Source organism: Scatophagus argus, chromosome 21 (assembly GCF_020382885.2).
Source record: "Scatophagus argus isolate fScaArg1 chromosome 21, fScaArg1.pri, whole genome shotgun sequence".
NCBI lineage: Eukaryota > Metazoa > Chordata > Actinopteri > Scatophagidae > Scatophagus > Scatophagus argus.
In genome coordinates, this window is record NC_058513.1 from 17,215,687 (window position 1) to 17,237,601 (window position 21,915).

Genomic DNA, 21,915 nt, shown 5'->3' on the forward strand with positions numbered 1-21,915 from the left:
AAATAGTCCCCAAACACACCGACACACATTTTTAATAATGTTAATATCTGTGCAGCTCTGGGTTGAAAATCTGATCTGCTTCAGTACTTCGATACTATCGAACGCGGATTTTGTCTCACGCGGTTTGAGGGAAGTACTGAAATATTTTTTGACAGCCTCGCTGACTGACGGTCCTTTGAGAGACAAAACTCCTCACCAGACTGTCATCACTACAACTTTGTTTGTTTGATCTGCGCCGGGCTCCTTGTTTGTATTCATCCTGATCAGTTTCCTTGTGTGTGAATCGAATGCACTTCAGGCTAAGTCCATCACAAGTGTCCCACCCTCCTCCTTCACTCTCTATCTGTCTTCCTCTCTCTCTCCTCCCCCCGTCCTGCGGCTGCTCGCCCCGCAGCCCATCAGAATGACAATAGTATTGATGTAAAATGTGTCGCCTTTGGGCCGCTGAAGCATATAACCCCTGCATGCCTGGCCCAGCCACCACCACACTTTATGGCTTTATTGTGTCCCCTTTTATGTCCTCCCCTGTTGGGGTGGGCGGTCAACAATTTAGAAAATTCACTGTATATGTCTCCTTGAGTGGTGGCAGAGATTAGCCGTGTGTTGACATGTATGTGTGTGTGTGCGTGTGTGTGTGTGTGTGTGCACTGTATGCATGCATATCCGGATCAATTAGTCAAGGCACAAACCCCCCAAAAAATCAATATGTCAACATGTACGTCAGTGTGTGTGTGTGTGTGCGCGTGTGTGTGTGTGTGTGTGTGTGTTGCTGGCCTTCATCATCCCTTCGTCTACCTCCAGCCACATTTTTTTTTTCTGGGTGATCACGGATGAAACAAGTTGAGTAGCAACTCCTCTCTACCTTTTTCATGTGTCCCTCCCTCTCTCATTTCCCCTCCCTCCCTCTTTTCACTCTTTCCTTTCTTTTCCACATTACCAGGGGGTGGCGTGTGATTGACAGATGGGAACGAATAATAATTTTTTTTTTTTCGTAACCTAAGGCCATCTCCTGTGATTGGCTTGCCAGCTGACATCTCCAAACCTCATTCCCCCCGCCTCCCCCCACTCCACCTCCCCCCCCTTAATATTGGGCCTGTGGATGAGGCATCCTGAGGGAGAAAAAAGTAGAGAGAGAGAGAGAAAAACATATCTACCTTAGGGAAGAACCTCAGAGAGAGGGAGGGAAGAAGAGGACGGGTAGGAGCGTGTGTGCATGTGTGTGAGAGACACTTATTCTCTTAACTACTAGGAGGCAGACACACTTTTCCTGGCCCGACTCAAAGAAGGGGGGAAAACAGGAGGAAGATTTTTTTTTTTCTCAATATCATTTTAATCTTCCCCCTCATTCAACAATCAAGCTGCCCTGAAGCTTCCTTTCCTGGAAACTCTTCTTCACTGCCTGCTGGAAGTTCTATGTATTGATCCATTTAGCCTCTCTCTCACACACACACTGCAAGGCTTACCTCATGGATTTGTATCTGATTGGATATTTGATGTGTGTGTGGTTGTCCAGCTCACGGGTGCTTGGAGGCTATCCCATCTGGTGGTGAGTACAAATCCACAGTTTCAGCATCAGAGCCTATAGCCGCATAAAGAGAGGGAGTCTTTTCGGTCAAATGATCATTTCTGAGAGGGCAGAATGTGCACTTTCAGTTGACTGCGTGGAAAAATGTTCTCCGGCCCAGTCCAAAGAATCTTAACCTCAAATACTAGTGTAACGGAAAAGGCTCGCCGTTCTTTTCCCCTCCACACTCACGTCCATTTATCATATTGGAGTATGTTGTGATGCAAAGAGGATGAATTTTTAGTTGAGAGACCATTAAATGGTCAAAAACGTAGAGTTGGTTTTTGAATCTGAGGAAAAATACATTAGTGGTGTGGTTGCCATGTTGATGTGAATTGTCAGCAGCTCTGTGAGGCATTTGCACACAACAGTGTCAGTCAGCAAGATCATTTATTATTACATAAATTGTGGCTGTGGCTCAGAGGACAATGACAACACTGATGTTGCTCAGGAAAACTCATGAAAACAAAGCATCCAAAACAGCTCCTGTTTCTAAACCATGATCAATTGCTTTCTTGAAATGCAACCGTATAATTTTAGCAGCGCCACAGGAAGTACAGACATTACATGACTTATAAGATGAGATTTTATTTTCTTGTCTATTGTATATTAATGTTCTACATTCAAGCCGCCGGCACCCAAACCTGCCGTGAATTGAGCCTGACTTGTTTTGGGCTTTTCTGTGAGATGCATAACACACACTAAATGCAAATTTTTGCTACTGACAAAGTTGCAAACAATTTTAAAAATACTGAAATTTTGCAGTCTGCCATGGGGCATCAGCTGTTATTAAAAGAATCGCTTTTTTTAATGTTTTGTTTTGGAAAAACAGTTAAGCATATCATTTTGCTTTTCGGTTGCACCACAGTTCACCCCCTCCACTACGGATTTGTCAGGAGACAATATGTTTAGGTGCCGCAGGGTTTTATTCTTTGTTAAATTATCCCAGATCGCTTTTGGCAGCAGCAACTGAAATTTAGAGGTTTATCTCATTACAAATTCAGCTACATGCAGCTGACCTCATGGCTCCTGATCTTCTTTTGTAACATAAAGCTTCTATTTTGGAGATATTTGCGTAGGCGTATGACAAAGCTCTTTTGGCTCACGACACAATACTTGTCAGAGCTACTGCACTTTTAGTAGCCCAACTAGCATGTGGTCCCGCCATAGTGCTGTCCAAACCACGAGCATCCTCTGGTTTCATTTACAGAGCAGGCAGCTGCCAAGCACACAGGCCACAGGGCTGAAGTGTTAATGGCAGAGAGGACTTTACACCCACTCCTGGCTTCAGCAAGAACCATCAGACAACAGTGACAAAGAGCCCGAGATTCTCTGGCTGTGAATTACCTGCAGCTGTTCTGTTCAAGGAGCTTACATGACACTGGTATAATGTTCGAACCTCAACAATGCACACCACCTTTGATTTGGGTAACAAATTTTGAAGTGTAGGCTGGGTGAGGGGTTGCTCGGGTGGGTGGAAAGATGAAAAGCCGAGCCGTAGCTCCAGGTGACCGGGCAGGTGCTGAGGAATGGGTGTCAAACAGCGCTGTCAGTGGCATCGCCCCGCGGTGTCGAACATGTCCGAAAGGAGACAAAATGAGGTGGTGCGTCAAACAAGAGGGTGCCGAGTTTCAGCGAGGGCCCAGGCAGGCTCCTCTCGGCTTCTGTCTCAGGGGCGAGGACTCGGCCATAAATTCTCCAGCCAAGGTGGGAAGGGGTTGGAGGGAAGAGGAGTTTTGACTGCTTTATGCCTGGCAGCCTCGCTTTTACAAGATTGGGTGTTGAAAACAAAACAGAGCATAAATAACTCCAGTGATATGCACATATGCAAGGACAAAGATGAGGTGCAGCAGAAAGAAAAGGCGCAGCAGGCTAATGAGGTGGGCTCTGAAAGGCGAGACAGAGCAGTGAGCTGCCTTTTTGAAATGCAAGAATGTTGTGGAAACAGTAGTTTTGTGTGAAATGGCCAAAATGAAGGTTTGAGAGAATTCACGACAGCTTAAAGCAAAGTGGCAAACACACGTAATCCACAGGTCTGACAGCATCTCCGTCTGCTTACCTGACAACACCATCCTTTCTGCGTGGCTTGAAAATGAATGAAAACATCTTCTGTGTTTTCATTTCACCTTTCAACTTATGTTCAATAATGGAGGAACATCAACAACTTGAAGGGCTATGACAGAGTCATGGCCAGTTATATTGAATTAAACCTGTGTGGCCTTAACTCATTAACTATTTCAGAGGAGCTTAATCCCCTCTTTCAGCCCCAAAGTGTGTTTGTGTTCCTTGCAAAGCAGCGGCGGTTGTAAGTGAATGATGACAGTCGCTTTCAGTGAGGCGTTACCTCAGCTGAATTTATTCCAACAGCAACCATCGAGCATCCACCAGCACTGATTATCTGTTATATCACGCCACACAACCACAAGTCGTTTAAATCCAATAACTATTATTGTCTTAATCCTCTGTTATCATCACTGCTGTGAAACCTGCAGGAGACGTCCCGCACTCCATGTAAATATCTGCGGTGCTAATTGTCACCACAGAAATTTACCCCAAGCATTCTGCTTTTCCCCAAACACTCTTCAATGCGCAGGATTACTTAACTTTTACATTGTTGTGGTTATGAAATGAAACAGAGACAGAAACACAGATAAACAGATGGTCCGTTGTTAACTGCTGCATACCAAATTGTTCTTGCTTTCAAAAGGTGTTAAACAGAATCACAATGATGGCAAGAAAACAAACTGCTGATGCTAAAAATCATCATCTTTATCTACATAAACTACAGATGACTAGCATCAATCTGCTGATTATTAGTATGATTAATCATGATTAGGATTAGGTAAAAAAAATCCTCATCACATTTTCCCAAAGCTTAAATTGCTCCTTTTGTCCAACCAACAGTCCAAAATCAAAAGACTTTTTATTTATGACAGTAAATGAAAAGCAGCAAACACTTACATGTAAGAAACTGGAAACAGCAAATGTCTGTCATTTTTGCTTGAAAGATGACTTGTCGGTTATCAGCATAGCTGGCAAATAATTTTCTTTTGATCGGCTAATTGTTGCGTCTCTTATCTCCATTGTCAGTATTTGTTTGAATTAGCACACCTGGTACGGCTTTGTTTCACTTCCATGGAGGGGAAAAATGACTGGCAGACTGACTGAAAATCAGCATCATAAGGCAAACAAGAAAAGACAAAAAAATACTGTTTATTAACAGTGTAAAATTGTGAAGGCATTACACTTATAAATACAATTACGTAATGAGATTCTGTGTATTTTTAAAGCTTTTGGTAGCTCAGTTTTAACATCCTTTAATTAAAATTTGGAACATGTACTCTAAAAACCTAAAGATGGCTTCCTGACTAAAACTGTGTTTGCCATTTGAAGCACTAATTCTGGAAGTTTAGGGAACCACTGGGGCCTCAATAACCTCAGGGACATGCGAGGCTATCTGGGTTTACCAAACTGCCCAGTCTATACACAGACCTTTCCAGTTCAACCTGAGCAGCTTAAATGGGGCTCTGGAGTCCATCTCTGGGTCTCAGGAATGTCATTATCTGACTGTGACACCCCCCACCTCCAATCTTCAATCCAGTCTTCAACCCCAAAACCCCTACCGCTGGCAGAGGGATCACTTAAATGATTCTTACAGCGAGAAAATCCTCCGTCTGCCGTCTTGTGTGAAAAGATCAAGGATGTTTGGGTATTATTCTCAACAGTGCAGTGGAAGGTGGAGAAAAGAGCAGGAAAGTCCAGAAGAATGTCATTCATAATGAAACTTTTGGGGCTCCATTATGAATGGCTGAGGGCGGCCGTAGGGCCAGGGTCAAAGGCAATATCGGGCTAAAGCCCAAGAGAAATGTCTCTGCAGAGAGTGACGTCCACAGGGAAAATGGAAGGAGTAAATTCCTTGGAATAACTTCTAAAGACACTAATGCCATTAAGAGGTCTAAAAGATCTTTTGTCTATTGCAATGACCAAAAATTCTTCACGTGGACTTAAGTGAGAGTAACGTCCATGTGCCGATCCAACACGTTACTTCACAAAACATTGAGACTGATGGTGGATGACTTTATCCAGTCCAACCTGAGCTAGGTGAGATCTTCAAAGGAGAGTGGTATTTCAAAGCAGCAAAGGCGAGTCCTAATCTTTGCCCACCATCAAAGGACATGCAATGTGCTCTTGTAGGAAATGACAAAGTCCCCCAGCGCTCAGCTATTAGCCGCTCTAAAACACAGGCCAGGACGGTTCCTCAAAGGGAAAACGGCAACGGCCAGGGGCAAAGAGATCATTAGGGGACACGTGTGGAGGCACAGACACACAGTATTTAAAGTCTTCATTACCTGGCTGATCTCACCTGTATGGCTGGTTGCAGATGTTAATTATTAGCAGCAAGCAGTTTCTCTGACACACAGGGTCAGCGAGAGAGATGTACTGATCACACCTGTACAGACTGCCTTCAGTCAAAGGCCTCAGGCCACTGACCAGGTCAACAGATGGACTGAGGACCTACAGGAGAGAAAAAAGGCATCAAAATCACCTCCAAAAGCTTCATGTTTATTCTCATATCCTTCTCATATCCTAACATCCTTCTCAGACGTCCTTGGTTTTAGAGCCAACTTTTCTATGCTGATAGCAAATTTGGAAAGAATTGGAATAAAGACAGCATGTGATATAAATGACAAAAGGAAAGTTAGAAGCATTAAAAACACAGGAAATTGCAACGTTGAGGTGAGTTTCATTGATGTTTTGTATGTAACAACAGGTTACATTTTGTCTGAACACAAACAGAAGATTTTTCCTACTTTTCATTTAAATCAGGAACAATCAGATCAAAGAGTACGTGAACAAAACTGAGAGTCTGACGCCAGCTTCAGGGACTTTCTGTATGTAGAGACTTGAAGTCCTTCACCCTAATTTCAGAAAAAAACGATTAATGGCCAGAAACAAACAGCTTGTTAATCCCCTTCGAATCACGCAAACTACAACTCTAAACAGCACCAACATGGTGGTCACCGTGGCACAGAGAAAGTATTAGAAGTTCATTCACTTAGTTCATTTTTTTTATCCTTTTTTATTCATCATGTTACGTTTTGGGGAAGAAGGTCCTGAGAAAGCAGGCCTTAAGCTACGAAAGGCTGAAAACCCCCTGACTCACACGGCTGTTGGGTGTGCAGTCTTACTCATTACGTATTTAAACTGATTTTCATGAGTTGGGTTTAAATTGACAAACATCATATGTGCACTTCATGGCACAATTCAAGCGTCCCGTGATGGTCCACAGGAAGGGGAGGGACTTCACCTCTGTTTCATCTGCACCAACAAAGTTCTGATGTTGACAGGCAAAGTCATGCATGTGGGTTGGAAGATGGGAACCTGCAGGTTGATGGCAAAGGGAGTTTGGGTCTTGACCAGCGTGGACTACAGGCAGTGAGGGAAACGTCTGTGCACTGCCAAGCTTTGTTAACCAGTTTTAATGCAATTTCACACCTTTTTTCAGATGGTTTCTCCAAATCAAGTGAGCACGAGAGAGTGATTTTAATGACGTTTAAAGACACACTATGTAGGGTTTGAAATTTCTGCAAATAAATTCCTGGCACACGATGGAGGATTCCAGGCGATCAGTCACGAGTTATGATCTACATAGGATGCACCAGCGCTGACAATTCAAACGACGGTGCCAGCGAAGTTGCCCCCGATAAGCAGAGGCAGGGAACAATGCGCTGTTTGAGCTGTGGTGCTTTCACGCGGTCCCTCAACACTCTCGCTCAAGACAGCAGCTCAGACTCTGTCGTGTCCACCTACAGGCAGACCAGAGACGCCAAGCATAGAGTCGCACATCATGCGTCTGTCGGTGTCTCGTTCTCCGCAGCGCACCTCTGCTCAGAGCTGCTGCTGCTCTCGTTCACTTCCTGACAGGCAGGTTCACAAGTTTACAGCCTGTTCAGTTTCCCTCTTCATGTCTCCAAACATGTGACTGCAGGGGCTCCTTGTCCCAACTCCCCACTCTCTGCAACAGTCTGCAGAGAGGCAAAGCAGGTAGAAGCAAAGAAAGGCAGGAAGAAAGAAAGAAAGAACAGGTTAGAACATTTTTGAGGGGTCCCGTCATTTTTTATCTGATCAGCCAGGAGCTGTTGGACTACAAATCAAAAGTGTGCCAAAGAAAAAGAGAAGACAACAAAACACAGACAGCAGCTCTGCATTCCAGCCTCCACCAGGAAAAGTCCCATCCTCGGGCAAAGCCGGCAACTTTCCTTGGCCCACTTACTCTCTTTCGCGTGTCTTTATCTCTCCGCAGACTCTGTTGTGGGATTTTTAAATGAAATTCTGACGGCAGTGTTTTCAGTTGCACGCCTCTGACTGCTCTGCCAGGGCCTCATTTAGCAACATGAAGTCCTCAAGGCAAATATGACAAGTTGAGCTGCGGCGTCAACATATAGAGGTAAATTAGAGGTAGATTAGAGTTTAATGCAAACAATATTCTTGCAGTCTGTCACTGCAGAGGCCTCTTCAGCAGCCCGGTTCTCACAGAACACATTGGGGACTCTGCGCTTCAGGCACCAACCCAGCATAAGCTAACATTAACTTCTCCTTAACGAAATAAGTTAACTTGTTCAGACACAGTACAGAACGACTGGCACCCATCGTCAATAACCACTATGGCAAATACCTCAGATTTTTATCAAATTTGAAGCCAGTATCAAATTTGTTTGACTGTACTTAGCTGCAGCTTTAAGCCAGTCCTAGTGACAGGAAATAACTGAAATGATTGTAAGCTGCTCTTTGCTGGTCAAATAAAAAAAGAGGAGATAAAAGATGTGATGAAAGATTAATTAGATCATCAGAGCTGAACAAATCCCGGTATTTTACTTATTTATAGACTGCAACCCAAAGTGTGTCTCTGCCCAGATGAGGTGTAGTTGAATGTATCATCGGCTCCTCTTGACCTGCCAGCAACAGGCTGGAGAGCATCCCAGCCTGTGATGAAACTGAATGGAAAATTATATCATCATGTGTCAGCAGTTTTCAGTTTGTCCTGCAACAAGGGTGCAACCCAATTAAGGCTGTTACAGTGTTTGCACAGAGTGGGCAATACGATTAAGGCATCCCATCTCTTGCCGTCATCTCACTGATAACATTGTTGGAAGTAGAAACGTACAAGTAGCAACACAACCGTGCAGCTCAGTGTGCCTTCACGCATGCACGCAGGCTTCAATGAGTTTTTGAACAGTGCCTAAGGAATAGTGAGAGATCGTGACAGGCTCGTTAATCCCTCTCTTTACCTTTCTGCTTCACTCTCATACTTTGATTTGTTCTGAACTCCAAACCACGGAGAGCTTTGTACCAACTCAGCCAATCGACACACGACACTGAGCTCATTTTGTGCCTCTCAGACCAGCACTCACGGATGATCATTTCAGCAGAAAGCCAGTGGTTGCACACTGCACGCTCTGGTACTTAAGTCCAGTTTTGATATATTTATACTTTGAGTATTTGCAGTTAATGTTACTTCACACTTTTATTCATTTTAGAATGAAATAGTAGTAGTATTTTTTTAACCCCGCTACATTTATTTAAGGCCTACAGTTACAAGTCAATTTGAAGATTCAGATAAACACAAATTAAAATGCAACATGTATTATCTGTGGATAATAAACAGTAAGTAAGTATGACAGGAGCCACACTGCCTCTATGAGAGCAGAGTATTTTGTCTAGCAGTGGATAAAACTTAATATCATTTTAATGTTTTAGTTTGATACCTGCAAACTGAAGTAGTTCCTCTCTAACTGCATGAAAAATGAGGAATGATTAAAGGTGCAGTCCACATTTTTATCCAGCATGTCACGTAGGGAGTCATGTAACATGGGAGGCACAGAGCTGAGGTTTAGTTAGCTTTGTTTCTGCTAAATATAAACAAGTCAGCATCTGGAAAATTTCCAGATTCATCAGATCTGGAAGGATGTGACTCAAGGGACTCAGTTTGTTGCAAGACAAACGGTTAAGCAAACCTTTTTTTCCCACATTAAAATCAAAGATGGCAGCCAGAAGTGACACATTAAACACAGATAATGAAACCTAATCCTTTAAATTTAAGGTTTTGGTGATGTCTCATAAAATGAGCGAGGGGGACAGTAAACAACATTAGAGACAAGCTCTGAGCCACTTTTAAGGTTAAGAAAACAAAATGCATGAAATCCTCCGGGTGAAAGTTTTTGTTGCACAACCATCTGTATGTATGGAGCTCTCAAGTCTTTGTCATGTTACTCTTGTGCAATACAAGCTTCTGTTTCAATATCCAAAATGTTATACAGAATAGTCAGGACCAGGACCCAAAACACTGTCGACACTTAGGTTTGCCTCGAGCAGCAGAGATGCTGATCAGAGTGTGACCACACAGTGATGGTCATGAACTTCATACGCTCTCTGTAGGCCATCAGGCAAAAGGCAGCGAGGTCAGATGTCACGTTCTGCTCGACAGGTTCACAGGGTCACCTGGTCCTTTTTGTGCCTCTGGACACAGGAGGCTGTCACACAAAGAGAGCTCATCTGTGCACGGTCATGTGCAACACACTGACCCCCGTAATGCAGACCTCCCACAGGAGCGGCTGCAGCTCATTTCTGACAGTAGGAGTCCTTGACTCACCTCTCCACTCAAACTGAGCTTCCTCAGAGGCAAAACACAAACCTGAGAGATGCGACAGAGTAAAGCCCACGACCCTACCTTTCCAACCAAGCAGCAGAGGTTGTATCAGAGATTTTACTGGGAGTGGCTGAGTCAAAAGTTTTTGTTGACAGTGTTATAGTCTTGATTGCGTGAATTTCCACTCTTCGGCGAGGTGTGTGGTGGAATCCCTTTGTTTCCTCTGTTTCATTTCTGTGGTTTCCAGAGGCCCGTCATACTTTCACATCAGCCCAGTTTAGATACTGAGAAAACCCCCAACCAAGCCGTAAACCCCCCAGGCCAGTAGAGGCCCCATGCGGACCTGCCTGGGCATGCACCTGCCAAGCCCTGCCGCTCGCTGCTGCTCTGCTGCTCATCTCGTTCCCTGCAGCAGATTCCCCCGGCATTCTGCCTCTGCTGCTCCCTCACTCGGTTGAGACACGTCGCTCGTGGCTTCCGAGAAGTGAGGCAAAGCAGGCGAGGATCAGCATGGCACACATGTGGTCTGCATGCATGAGTCTGCGTGTGTGTCTGTTTGCACGATATGCCTCATAGCCCCTCAGGGTTAAGACTCTCATTAGCACCTCGCCAAAAAGATATCCCTTTCATCTCATCTGTCCATACGGATCAAGCGAGGCACATCTTTTGCAAACAAAGACAAATATACTGGCAGACCCACAGCCTGTAGTCTAAACATGCTATGCCCACCACAAAGTCCCATGCGGTTAGCTAATTGATTCCATCAGAAATCCCAAATTCACCAGCTAAGCTGGTGGGCAGGCAGTTGAGCTGTGCTGAACAGAACCTGAAATGCAGCAGAGGCTGGCACGGTGGTTCAAATACAGGGACATCTCACTCGAGCAGGAGAGATTTTCCTTTCAGCTAAATGACTGATTTTGTTGGGCAGCATGTGGCAGTGTCGAGTTCAGATCCAAGCTGTGTGCGGGGCATCATCCACTCTGGTCCATCCCATGACTGAGAGATTAATGGGCAGTAACCAAGCTAGCAGACAGTGTAATTAAGGTCCTTAGTCACTCAGTCACCAGACGGAGTGAAGTCAGCAGCACTTGAACTCACTGATGTTGGTGGGAGTGGGACTGGCAGATGAGCTAATGTGGCTGCCTGCGCTTGGGTACACCCAAGACATGAACATGAACAGAGATTGATGAGCAGTATGAAATTACTAACTCTGCACTGGAACATCAAATTGGGCAAAACAGCATTTAAGTTGGATATGAAAGAGACGAGACTTATTTTTCCTCGAGCAAAAGAGGTGTTTGGAATTTTGGATAGTTTATGAAACCGTGCTCTCCTTGAGGACCTGCGATCCAACAGGGTTTCATACTGAAACTTTAGAACTGTTTGTTGTGTATCAGTGTCAGTCAGGAGGCCCATGCCAAACAACACAAGTGGTCGACTGTGCGATCATCGTATATTCCATTAGATCAGCTGGAAAAGCCAAACAGCTCTCACGTCTCGGTGTGTAAGCGCCACTCACTAACCCTGTTACCTGCGAGCCTGCTGTAACAATGCTCACCTGAGATCAAAAACAGTGTGTGGGAGGGGAGAGGGGCGTTGGGCGGTGGGGGGCAGGGTTCAGCCATATGTAGAAAGCAAAAGCGCACATGAGCTGTGAACTTATCTACGGGGGGATTTTTTCCCTGTGACTTCAATGGCTTGACTTTTGTGTTGGGGTGGGGCACAGCACCGCACTCATCTGTCAGAGTCAGTAGCTGCTGTGATTGGGTTGCGCCCTGCGGGGGTCCTGAGGTCATCCTGAGTGGCGCTCTGATCTGATCAGCGTCAATTGTTCCCCGACGATCCTCTCACAGCCTCCAGCGCCACGTTGTCCGCCCAGACTCGGCCAAGTGCTGGAGTGTCTGCTGGTCTCACTGGTGAAGCTCTCCTCCCAGCACAGCTTCACATCCCTGTAGACACCCAAATAACACACACATCTGAAGAATGCAGACCTGCACAGAGACACGTATGCTTCTTCAGGTGATGTCTTCATGCCCACAAAAAAATTACCAAGAAATCTGAGTGAATGCATGACACTGTGGGTGAAAGAGTTTGAGCTTGTCATACAAAAAGCATGTTAAAACATGGGCATGGAAAACATGTTTTCTCCCTCTCTATTTCAGAGAAATAAAAAGCAATTAAAATTAATTACCCGAATGAAACTATAATGGTTTCTGGCATCACAAGCTGATCTTAGCTGTCTCGATGTGGTGATTAATCCCCGCTTAGGCACATCTGCACGTGCCTTCTGGTGAGGCAAATATGAGCTCTTTTCATCCATCAGCAGCAAGCTCAGCTGTATGCGCCGTCAGTCTTTTAAAAAAAGATCAGCTACAGAGGAAAACCGCAAACGAATGATGGAACTGCAGAGGCAGGTGGTTTTGCATATTTGAAATTGTGTTCGGGGGCTTTTCACAGAGTAAGTAGACAGGTTGTTGTGTGTTATCTGTTAGATCAGCAGGTCTGCGTATGCTAACAAGCGGGAACACTTTGAACAGTCAGTACTAATAGTCTGTATCCCTGCCCTGAAGTGGGCCCATTAGCTTCACGACCTGATGGGAGAAAAAATAAATAAACAGAAGCCTTTGCGTAAACTATATTAAGCAGATAAATCAATAAAACACTCAGTTTCGATTCACTGCAGTGTCACAGAGCCACGCAGACAGTTTAAACTGAGATGAATGAACACTGAGGCCTCCCTGGCAGATCACCATCATCGTTACTGTGAGCCAGGGTTTATAGAGGGCACATACTTGTACTGTGGACTGCAAGCAGTATCATTTCCCACATCCAGATGGGTATCATATGAGATTTTCCTGTAGTTCCAGTGCAGATGCAATAACAAGCCAATGTTTTTTGAGACCACACGCGTTTTTCTACCTAAACTTTTTTGTTCATTTCAAAATGCCAAAATTCTCAAATGTTGTCTAAACTGCAGCACAAGACTTAATTCAGTTGGTTACTGAATTAAAATTATCCAGAATTGGCAGAATGTTGATAGAAATCGGGGACCATCTGACCATCCAGTGTCAGCCTTCAGCACTTGACGGTTTTTGTGCAACAGACAATTAAGTTTTTAACTTGTGATGTGATGGCCCGTTAGGTGTCACTCTGATCACGTTGCACTTCTTTTTGTTCCTCATGCTTTGGTTGACTACTAAACACAGATGTGGATCTCTACTCTAATGCTGTCCTCCCTCCCTGTGCGTCACAGGTCCCTGGCCCTCGGGCAGCAGTACTCGTCTCTGGGCTCCCAACCCATCCTGTGTGGCTCCATCCCCGGCCTGGTGCCCAAGCAGCTGCGTTTCTGTCGCAACTACATAGAGATAATGCCCAGCGTTGCCGAAGGTGTCAAGCTGGGGATCCAGGAGTGCCAACACCAGTTCAGGGGCCGGCGATGGAACTGTACCACCATTAAGGACAACCTGGCCATCTTTGGCCCTGTGCTGGATAAGGGTAAGTTATTTAAAAGGGCTTGTTAAGAAAAGAGTCTACCATACACTGTCTTATTGCTGTATTTTAAAATGATGAACGTATGCATCTGAGGCTCACGGTATAAAATAAATGATCGGTGCGAAACAACACCCGGCTGTAAAAAGTAGGTTATGTAGCTGAGGCTATTGCAAGCTGTTACAAAACATAGCACTTAACAGTTTCCACCCTAAGGCTCAGTGCTGCCTGTTCTCCAGGCTTTTGCTGACAAACGACTAACTAGGGCAATTACAATAATATACACCTTTCCTGGCTGCTGTGAGAAATGAGAATAGGTACAAGCACTGACACATTAGTCACCTTCCATCCATCTTTACCTTCAATATCACATTTGTCTTCAGAGACAGTGACTTCTTTTTGGTTTTCCCAACCGTGTTTACACTGTCTTACATGAAAGAGGGTCAGTGCGGTAAATCTATCAACGAAACCTGACAAGTACAGCAGGTACACTGGAGACAACCATCACACGCACTTCACACGCAGAATACTAATTGTAACCACACTAACTGGATCCTCCAAACAATCCCTTGAAACCTGACATTGGGAAACAACAGGCACAGGTGTCTTGCTCAAGGACTCGGGGTCCCTAATTATTAAGGTAGAAGTTTGTGTGTTGTGAGCGAGGCTGCTGATTGGAAATGAATTAGCCTGTATGTCAGAGGGGAAAGAATCTGGGCAGAAACGGGCAGCACGAGCAGTCCAAGCTCCTCAGTCAAATAAAAGGGAGAGGGGAGGCCAAATGAGATTACAGGCAATAGAAAAGGGCCGGGGGGCTCCGCTCAACCCCTACTGTGCATGAAGGCCAGTGCGCGCCTCACACAGTCCAGCTCCCACGGACGCCCCATTCACACGCCCTTTTGACTCTGTCATGAAAACATGCTGAAAGGGGATCTCTCCCAACCTAGCCTGGGTGTGCGCTCTGGGATAGGGAAGCAAAGGAAGGAAGGAGGGAAGGAAGGAAGGAGTGAGGGAAGGAAGAAGAGCGAATCATTTAGGGGGTGATGAATGGAAAAGTTAGGGAAGGGAGAGCTACCCAACCAGCAGCCACCTTGAGCTGGCCATGTTGGTGGATGCCTGGAGGAAGTGGGGGGTGTAGGTCCTGTGGTGGGTGGTGGTGTATGGGATTTCAGCTCAGGGTGTTGGCAGAGGGGTGGCTGGAGAGAGCGAGAGAGTGAGGGGGGGGTGGTGGTTTAGGGAGTTTAGGGAATGCCAGCTCCGGGCAGAGCGGGGCTGTGGGGGCGCGAGTCGCTGGGCCCTTTGTGTGGATAATACAGTGTGACACAAGGGAAACAAAGGCGGATTGATGGGCCCAGCAGGTAGCAGGAGCAGCGCTAGCCTTGGCTAACAGCCAGGGGATCCAGGGGCCCAGGGCTCACAGGCCCCTGTTGTGGAGGGCCCAGCTAGACTTGCCAGGGTGAGCAGAGATGCCGAACCTGAGGACCGCGTGTCATCCAATCACGCAAGGATTCACTGGGGATTTGGATCAAAACTGTATCCCTTTCGCTAGGAACGAACGGTGAAGAGTTCAGTTAGCACTTCATTGTTTAGATTTTATATGATAAATTTACCTTGTTATTTTTAAAATATTACTGGACATAGTTGTGATTTACTGTATTTCAGTAACTGAGGATCACATCAGATGACTTGTTCACTCTGTAAATTATTAATGTGCAGACATTCAGAAATGTCAAAAATGTAACCATTAGCACAAATGCTGACTCTTGTGGCATCAGATAAAACATAAAAAGGTTATTTTTGTTTCATGGCTTTGCTTATTCAGGGTGGGAAAATCTGACGAACCTTCAGCCAAACAGAAAACATTGTTGCTTGTTAGTCTGATTGGTTCCTGAAAGCCTCATTGGCAGTTGAACTGCTGAGGCATTTCTGGCTTTAGCAGCAGCTGTGGTCTGCAACATGCGGGTTTTATTCTCTGGTCGTGTTCACACAAATCTCAAACCTGTGATCACGCACTTGTGCGTATCGCAAACTGTGGTCACTGCTGTACATCTGCGATGTTCTCCGTCTCCTGCAGAGCTAGCAGACTGTAAAGGGTGAGCCACGGTAAGTGTGCTGTGATTGTGAAACAATGGTGTCTGGTTACATAATAAGCTGTTGCCTTCAAAGGAGGCGTAACTCCATCCCTCAGCGTAAAAAAAGAAACCGGCCGACACACTGCTAGGTTTCACCAGAAGGCCTTGGGCTCTGAGCAGAGACGGGTAGGAGGGGAGGGGGTGACAACATTCCTGAAACACTATCCAGATGCAAAGCAGCACACCTCAGGGATGACAGGAGGTCACTGAGATCCCGCTGAGCAGTAGGCCCTCCTGACACGACCACAATGGACTGATGTCACTGCAGGGACTCTGCTTTTAGGCTCCTCCATGTGTCCTGTGCTTCCTCATTGCTGGTGATGATCATACAGGAAACAATGTGAACCAATGTTTACATAAAGTTTTTCTATAGGCTTCTTGTTTTTCACAGTGGCAATTGCCGGCTCATAAATGTGCCTTCTCAGTGATGAAGTGTTGTGTTAAATGGTTATCGCCTAGAGGTATCCCTTTCATTACCTCTGTCTGGAAGTTGGCAGCTGTAAAGATTGTCTTGTCCATATTTGACACAGTCTCTACCTCTCTCTCTCTCTCTCTTCCTGTCTGTCTCCATCTGTCTCTCTCAGCAACCAGAGAGTCAGCGTTTGTCCACGCCATAGCCTCAGCAGGCGTGGCGTTCGCAGTGACACGCTCCTGCGCTGAGGGCACGTCCACCATGTGTGGCTGCGATTCCCACCACAAGGGACCTCCTGGGGAGGGCTGGAAGTGGGGTGGCTGCAGTGAGGACGCGGAGTTTGGGGTGCTGGTATCCAGGGAGTTCGCCGATGCCAGAGAGAATCGTCCAGACGCGCGCTCGGCGATGAACCGACACAACAACGAGGCAGGACGCACGGTAAGAACAGTCAGACATAAATGAGGAAAATGTGCTGATGGGTTTCTGTTTTTCACAAGGAAATACACCACCTGATCAAAAGTATGTGCACACCTGAGCATTACAGCCATATGTGATTGGTAAACTTGGATCATGAGTAGTAGTCCAACACCTTAGATAAGGCCTGGCTCACAGTCCGTGTTCCAGTTCATCCCAAAGTTGTCCAGTGGGGTTGAAGTCAGGGTTTCTTCACATCAAACTGGGGAAACCTGTTTGGTACGGACCTGATTGTCACAACAGGCGCACTGTCAGGGGCGAAACACAAACCATGAAAACACAGAGTTGGATAGGGCAGTCCACATACTTTTGGCCAGACTGTGTACAAATTGCTCACCCCGAGATTAAAGTGATCAGACAGCAGTGGTTTAATAGCATGAGTTGTGCCAAATAGACCAACTCTAACAGAGGCAGGTTGGTCCATGGTTGAGTACAGTTTGAACTGCAGGATGAAAGTGTCTCACAGCACTGCAATGCATCACAGTAATTAGACAACCTCAGCACACATTGTGTGCACGGCAGCACAAGAAGAAAACTGACACCGAGCTGCAGTAAACAAGGGACAATGACCCGACTGTCTGGTTCTATCCGAGAAAGCTTTCTGTTCGGGATCCTAATCGTGTATGTGACGACTGGGGATTTGGTATTTGACTTGTCCGCACATTTCTGAGTTTCCACTCGAAAATCAGCCCTTGACTTTGAATGACTGGTTAATTACTGATCTAAGCAGCACCGTGCCCCCACCTCCCCCAACGCCTCGCCTTTCATGCCTTGCATCCCAATGAAAAATTCCCTGCCAGTCAAATAACCCGAGTGAGTTGAGGGGGAAAAGAAGGAAATCAGCACCAACTTAAAACATCACTGGCTGCTGTCACTGCTTGGAGAAAACAGGCTCCCCGGCTGCTTGCTGAGGGGCAAATGGAGGGACCACACGGTAACAAGACAGCCCTTTGATGAGAGCGCACAGGAGCAGCCGGGGAGACCGCAGGAGCTCAGTGAACAGCAGTACTGTCAGGAGCCTCCTCTCCTCTCCACCTGGCCCTCTCACGCTCTATCATTCAGCCCCGGGGCCTCTGGGACTCGATGTTGGCATGACAAGCTCCACAGTGATGTCACCAGTCCATCCACCTCCCTACCTCTACCCCCACCCCCCAGAGGTGCCCCAGCCACCTGCCTTCCGCCCCAGCTGGGGGAATTTTGCAGCTAAATATAGCTGTTGAATTAAAGCAAAACTAAATGAAAACACAAAGGTAAAATATGCCCCACGGCAACACACTCACAGTGTGAGCCAGTGACTTCAGAGAGAATTAGCACCAGCGCAGAGCCTCAGTACTTCGCAGCTGCATGACACTTAAATAAACTGCAGCCAGTGGCGTATTGTTTTTCTTGGCCTGCTCTGCAAGTCTGCAACTTCTGACCATAAAATTCCAACAGATCTCGCTTGGTGGTGACTTGACTGCCCCCAAAAGCACTGAGTCATCAAATTAGGACATTTTAGCTAATGAGACTTAAAAGGAATACCCCACTCAAAATCTACCTGTTCAGCATGAAAACCTCCGCACCCATAGACCTTGAAAGGTGGCCCTGAAAAGTTTGTAACTTCCCAGAGGATCGCAGGTGTTGTGAGCTTGAATTCAAAGCAGTTGAAGTGGATTCAGTGGCAACTGCAACTGAGATAGTGAACTCATCACCGGCGTGCAGCTCCAGAGCTCTGCCTCAGGAAGTGTGTTAGGGATTTCTTGGCTATGCTGAGCGGATGGATCCACTGCGGAGAAGTTAACTCTGGGTTTAGGAAGTTTCCATAGATATTATCACACCTTTTGTTGTGGCTTGCCTTTGGAATCCATTGCAACCTTCAAAGCCTTCAGCGAGCGACTCCTTACACTCAAAATACACATTTTATAGTGGAGTAATGCTTTAGGGTATCTGGAAAACAGGTTTTGAAAGCTTAAACATATTGAGTGCTTGTCTGACTAAAAATATTTTTTTATATTGAGTCATATTTAATTGGATTCTCTCAGGATAGGAAATGTACAAACAGTATGAGAGAAAGTTAAGTTTTGGAATTGATGTTGTTTTGAACATTGTGTCCTCTGTGTTCCTCAGACCATCCTTGACCACATGCACCTGCGCTGTAAATGTCACGGCCTGTCAGGAAGCTGCGAGGTGAAGACGTGCTGGTGGGCGCAGCCGGACTTCCGCATACTGGGCGACTACCTGAAGGACAAGTACGACAGCGCGTCAGAGATGGTGGTGGAGAAGCACCGCGAGTCACGAGGCTGGGTGGAGACGCTGCGAGTCAAGTACAACTTCTTTAAGCACCCCACCGAGCGTGATCTGGTCTACTACGAGGGCTCGCCCAACTTCTGCGAGCCCAACCCGGAGACCGGCTCCTTTGGGACGCGCGACCGAGTCTGCAACGTGTCGTCACATGGCATCGAAGGCTGCGACCTGCTGTGCTGCGGCCGCGGCCACAACACCCGGACTGAGAAACGCAAAGAGAAGTGCCACTGCATCTTCCACTGGTGCTGCTACGTCAGCTGTCAGGAGTGTGTGCGCGTCTATGACGTTCACACATGCAAGTGAGAGAGGCGTGTGCTTTCAGACAAACTGAGTGCTGGACTACAAGCGCTGCCCACCCGCCCTTCAACTCCCCGGATCCTGCACGACTTCCCTGCCTCCCCAGACTCTGCATCCCACACAGAAACATATTCATCAGCACACACACTCAGGCCCTAATGGGTAATGGCACATCAGTAATGGATGCTTCTGTACCTTGTTTTTGTAAAAACCCTGATCTAGAACCTGTCTTCCAAACCACTACACCCATTTCCATAATCACTGACCAGAACGTGTCCTGTGTTGACCTGACTGATCCAGTCCGCTCTCATGGGAAGAAGCTAGACTTGTGCCACTTTCCCTGCAGCATCGGGCCCCTCCCCTCCCCCTTGTCTTTATTTATTTCCCCCTCCATGCCAACACGATGTTCGCGGCATGTACAGTAACACTTTTTACCTGTGAGATTAATGCAGTAAGGAAAAAAAAAACAAAAACAACAAACTTTCAGACTCTCTTTGCTTTTGAATAAAAAGCATCTTCTAACTAACACCTCACTTCTCCGGCCAGTCTGGTCGGTTTACCTTTTGTTTTGTTTTTTTAAACTAAATCAACCTCTTCGCCATCACTTAGTCGTAAGTGATACTGAACATGTCGGCAGCCCCAGGAAACCATCACTTTGTAACTACTGAACCGAACTGAAAACAGCAGGCAGGTGTTGGAAGTGCCGCAGCCCTGTCTTTTGTTAACTACTGAGCTGATGAAATCCTCAGTGTTGCTTCTCCCCGCTGACTGACTCTCCTGCAACAGTCAACCCAGGAGCCTGGAAGATATATGCTACAGCCTGATTTTATAGCCCTGCATTTCTGAAATATTACCACTGGGCTGGGACTGGAGGTATGCAGCATGTGTGTGAACAAGCATGCCCATTCCACCAACTAACAACCTGACACATGTATACGTATGCACTATTCAGTTACACATAACTCCAGCTGGTAAACATTTGAGCGTTGTTAATACGACCAAATTCTTTCCCAATGCAAGCTAGCAGTTCTTATGAATGGCGACTTTGTTCCGGGCTCCATCGACCTGTAAATTGCTCATTATTTCCACAAGTGTGATGCAACGCAGTCACGCGTTATCCAATCTGAGGAGTGTTGTGTGGCGAAAACAACCGGAGGAAGATAGCGCTCAAATTATATGAGCAGAAGATAATTTATGGCTGTTTCATTTAGAAATTTTATGCATCAAAGTGGAGTCAAGCTTTAGCATGCTTGTTGTTAGTTCTGGTCGTATGAGCAAAGTGGTTTTTGGGAGATCTTTTTATGTAACACTTCATGCATTCATCAGGTTCATCTTGGAGACTTTTGACTGAAGCAAAACTGTAAAAATAAAACAAAAGGGGGGACATGTGACGACATGTGGAGACCAGAGTGCAGCGTAGGTTCCCTTCCTTCTCGCCATGTTTTCTCTCAGTCGGACAGCTGAGGTTTTTAAGAAGCCGATGTTTAAATTTATTCCTGTCAGTACACCCCAAAATGGCCTCTTCTGTTTTGATTTTGGAGATACTGGAAAAATTGACTCTAATCATGTTTTTCTCAGAGGGACGGCCCAGTTGACGCTAATTTCTAACAAAAGGAAATCATTTAAAGATCACCGAAGACAAATTGGTTCTTTTGGGCGGACAGAAAAGCTCGTGTATATTTTTGAATTTAGAGAACATTAAGCAGACGAAGGTTGGGAAAGTTCATCAGGAGCTCGATGATTTATGTGTGTGCGTGTGTGCGTGTGTGTGTGTGTGTGTGTGTGTGTGTGCGCGCGCTCATGATGGCTGCCAGTGACAAACAGACGTGAACGGAAAAACGGATGGATGGATGGATGGATGGCAGGCTGGCTCCTCACAATGGTGGAACAAGCCGTGAGAGGTTTCCACACAACATGTTCTGACAGTCCCACCTGTTTCCTATTAATTATATTCAGCAACAACAGTACAAGTTACCCAGTAGTGTATAGGCTGTCCTCTCTTTGTGACATAGCTTAGCATTTGTGTCATCTTCTCGCAGCCCTCCTTACCTGGGCCCACCTTTGTGTTCAGTTCAGACCCTCCCACACCCCTCCCGACTTCTCCCGCTATATCCAAAGTTTTGTACAAATGTTTTAAAGTGAATAATTCCCTTTTTATTTTATAATCGTAAATGTTATGTTTTTATAAATATTATTTATTATACAATGTATATATCTGTATGACTGAACTAAGATTATATATTTGAAGAACAAAACTATCTCGTGTCTTTTGCTTTGTAACCACACTTTGCACACACACGCACACACACATTAATTAGAAAGCAATCTCTGCATAGTAAATAGTACGATTAGATATCTCATCGATAGATACATTGATCCCTTCTTTAGCTGTGTCACATGTTGCAGTCATCAGAACATTCACTTTAAAATAAGGCATTTCAGGAACATTTTCTTTTTGTCAACAAATCCCACAGAACGACCAAACCCAACAATGATTTGTCTTCCTCCGTGTCCGATGTCGTCCAAAAACTATTAAAAATACATCATCGAGCCACATGTTGCACCGGGTGACATGTTCCCTCATTACCGCGAACACACACACGCACACTAAAATTTA

General features: G+C 45.8%; 1 protein-coding gene across 1 annotated transcript; it reads left to right on the forward strand.

Annotated features, from left to right (window-relative positions):
* The first annotated feature begins 1,466 nt into the window (after positions 1-1,466).
* Positions 1,467-20,071, forward strand: wnt3 (wingless-type MMTV integration site family, member 3). The gene is made up of 4 exons (XM_046376922.1): positions 1,467-1,546; positions 13,465-13,706; positions 16,417-16,682; positions 18,825-20,071. The coding sequence occupies exons 1-4, from the start codon at positions 1,467-1,469 to the stop codon at positions 19,302-19,304; spliced, it is 1,068 nt and encodes a 355-aa protein (XP_046232878.1). The 3' UTR covers positions 19,305-20,071.
* The last annotated feature ends 1,844 nt before the right edge of the window (positions 20,072-21,915 follow it).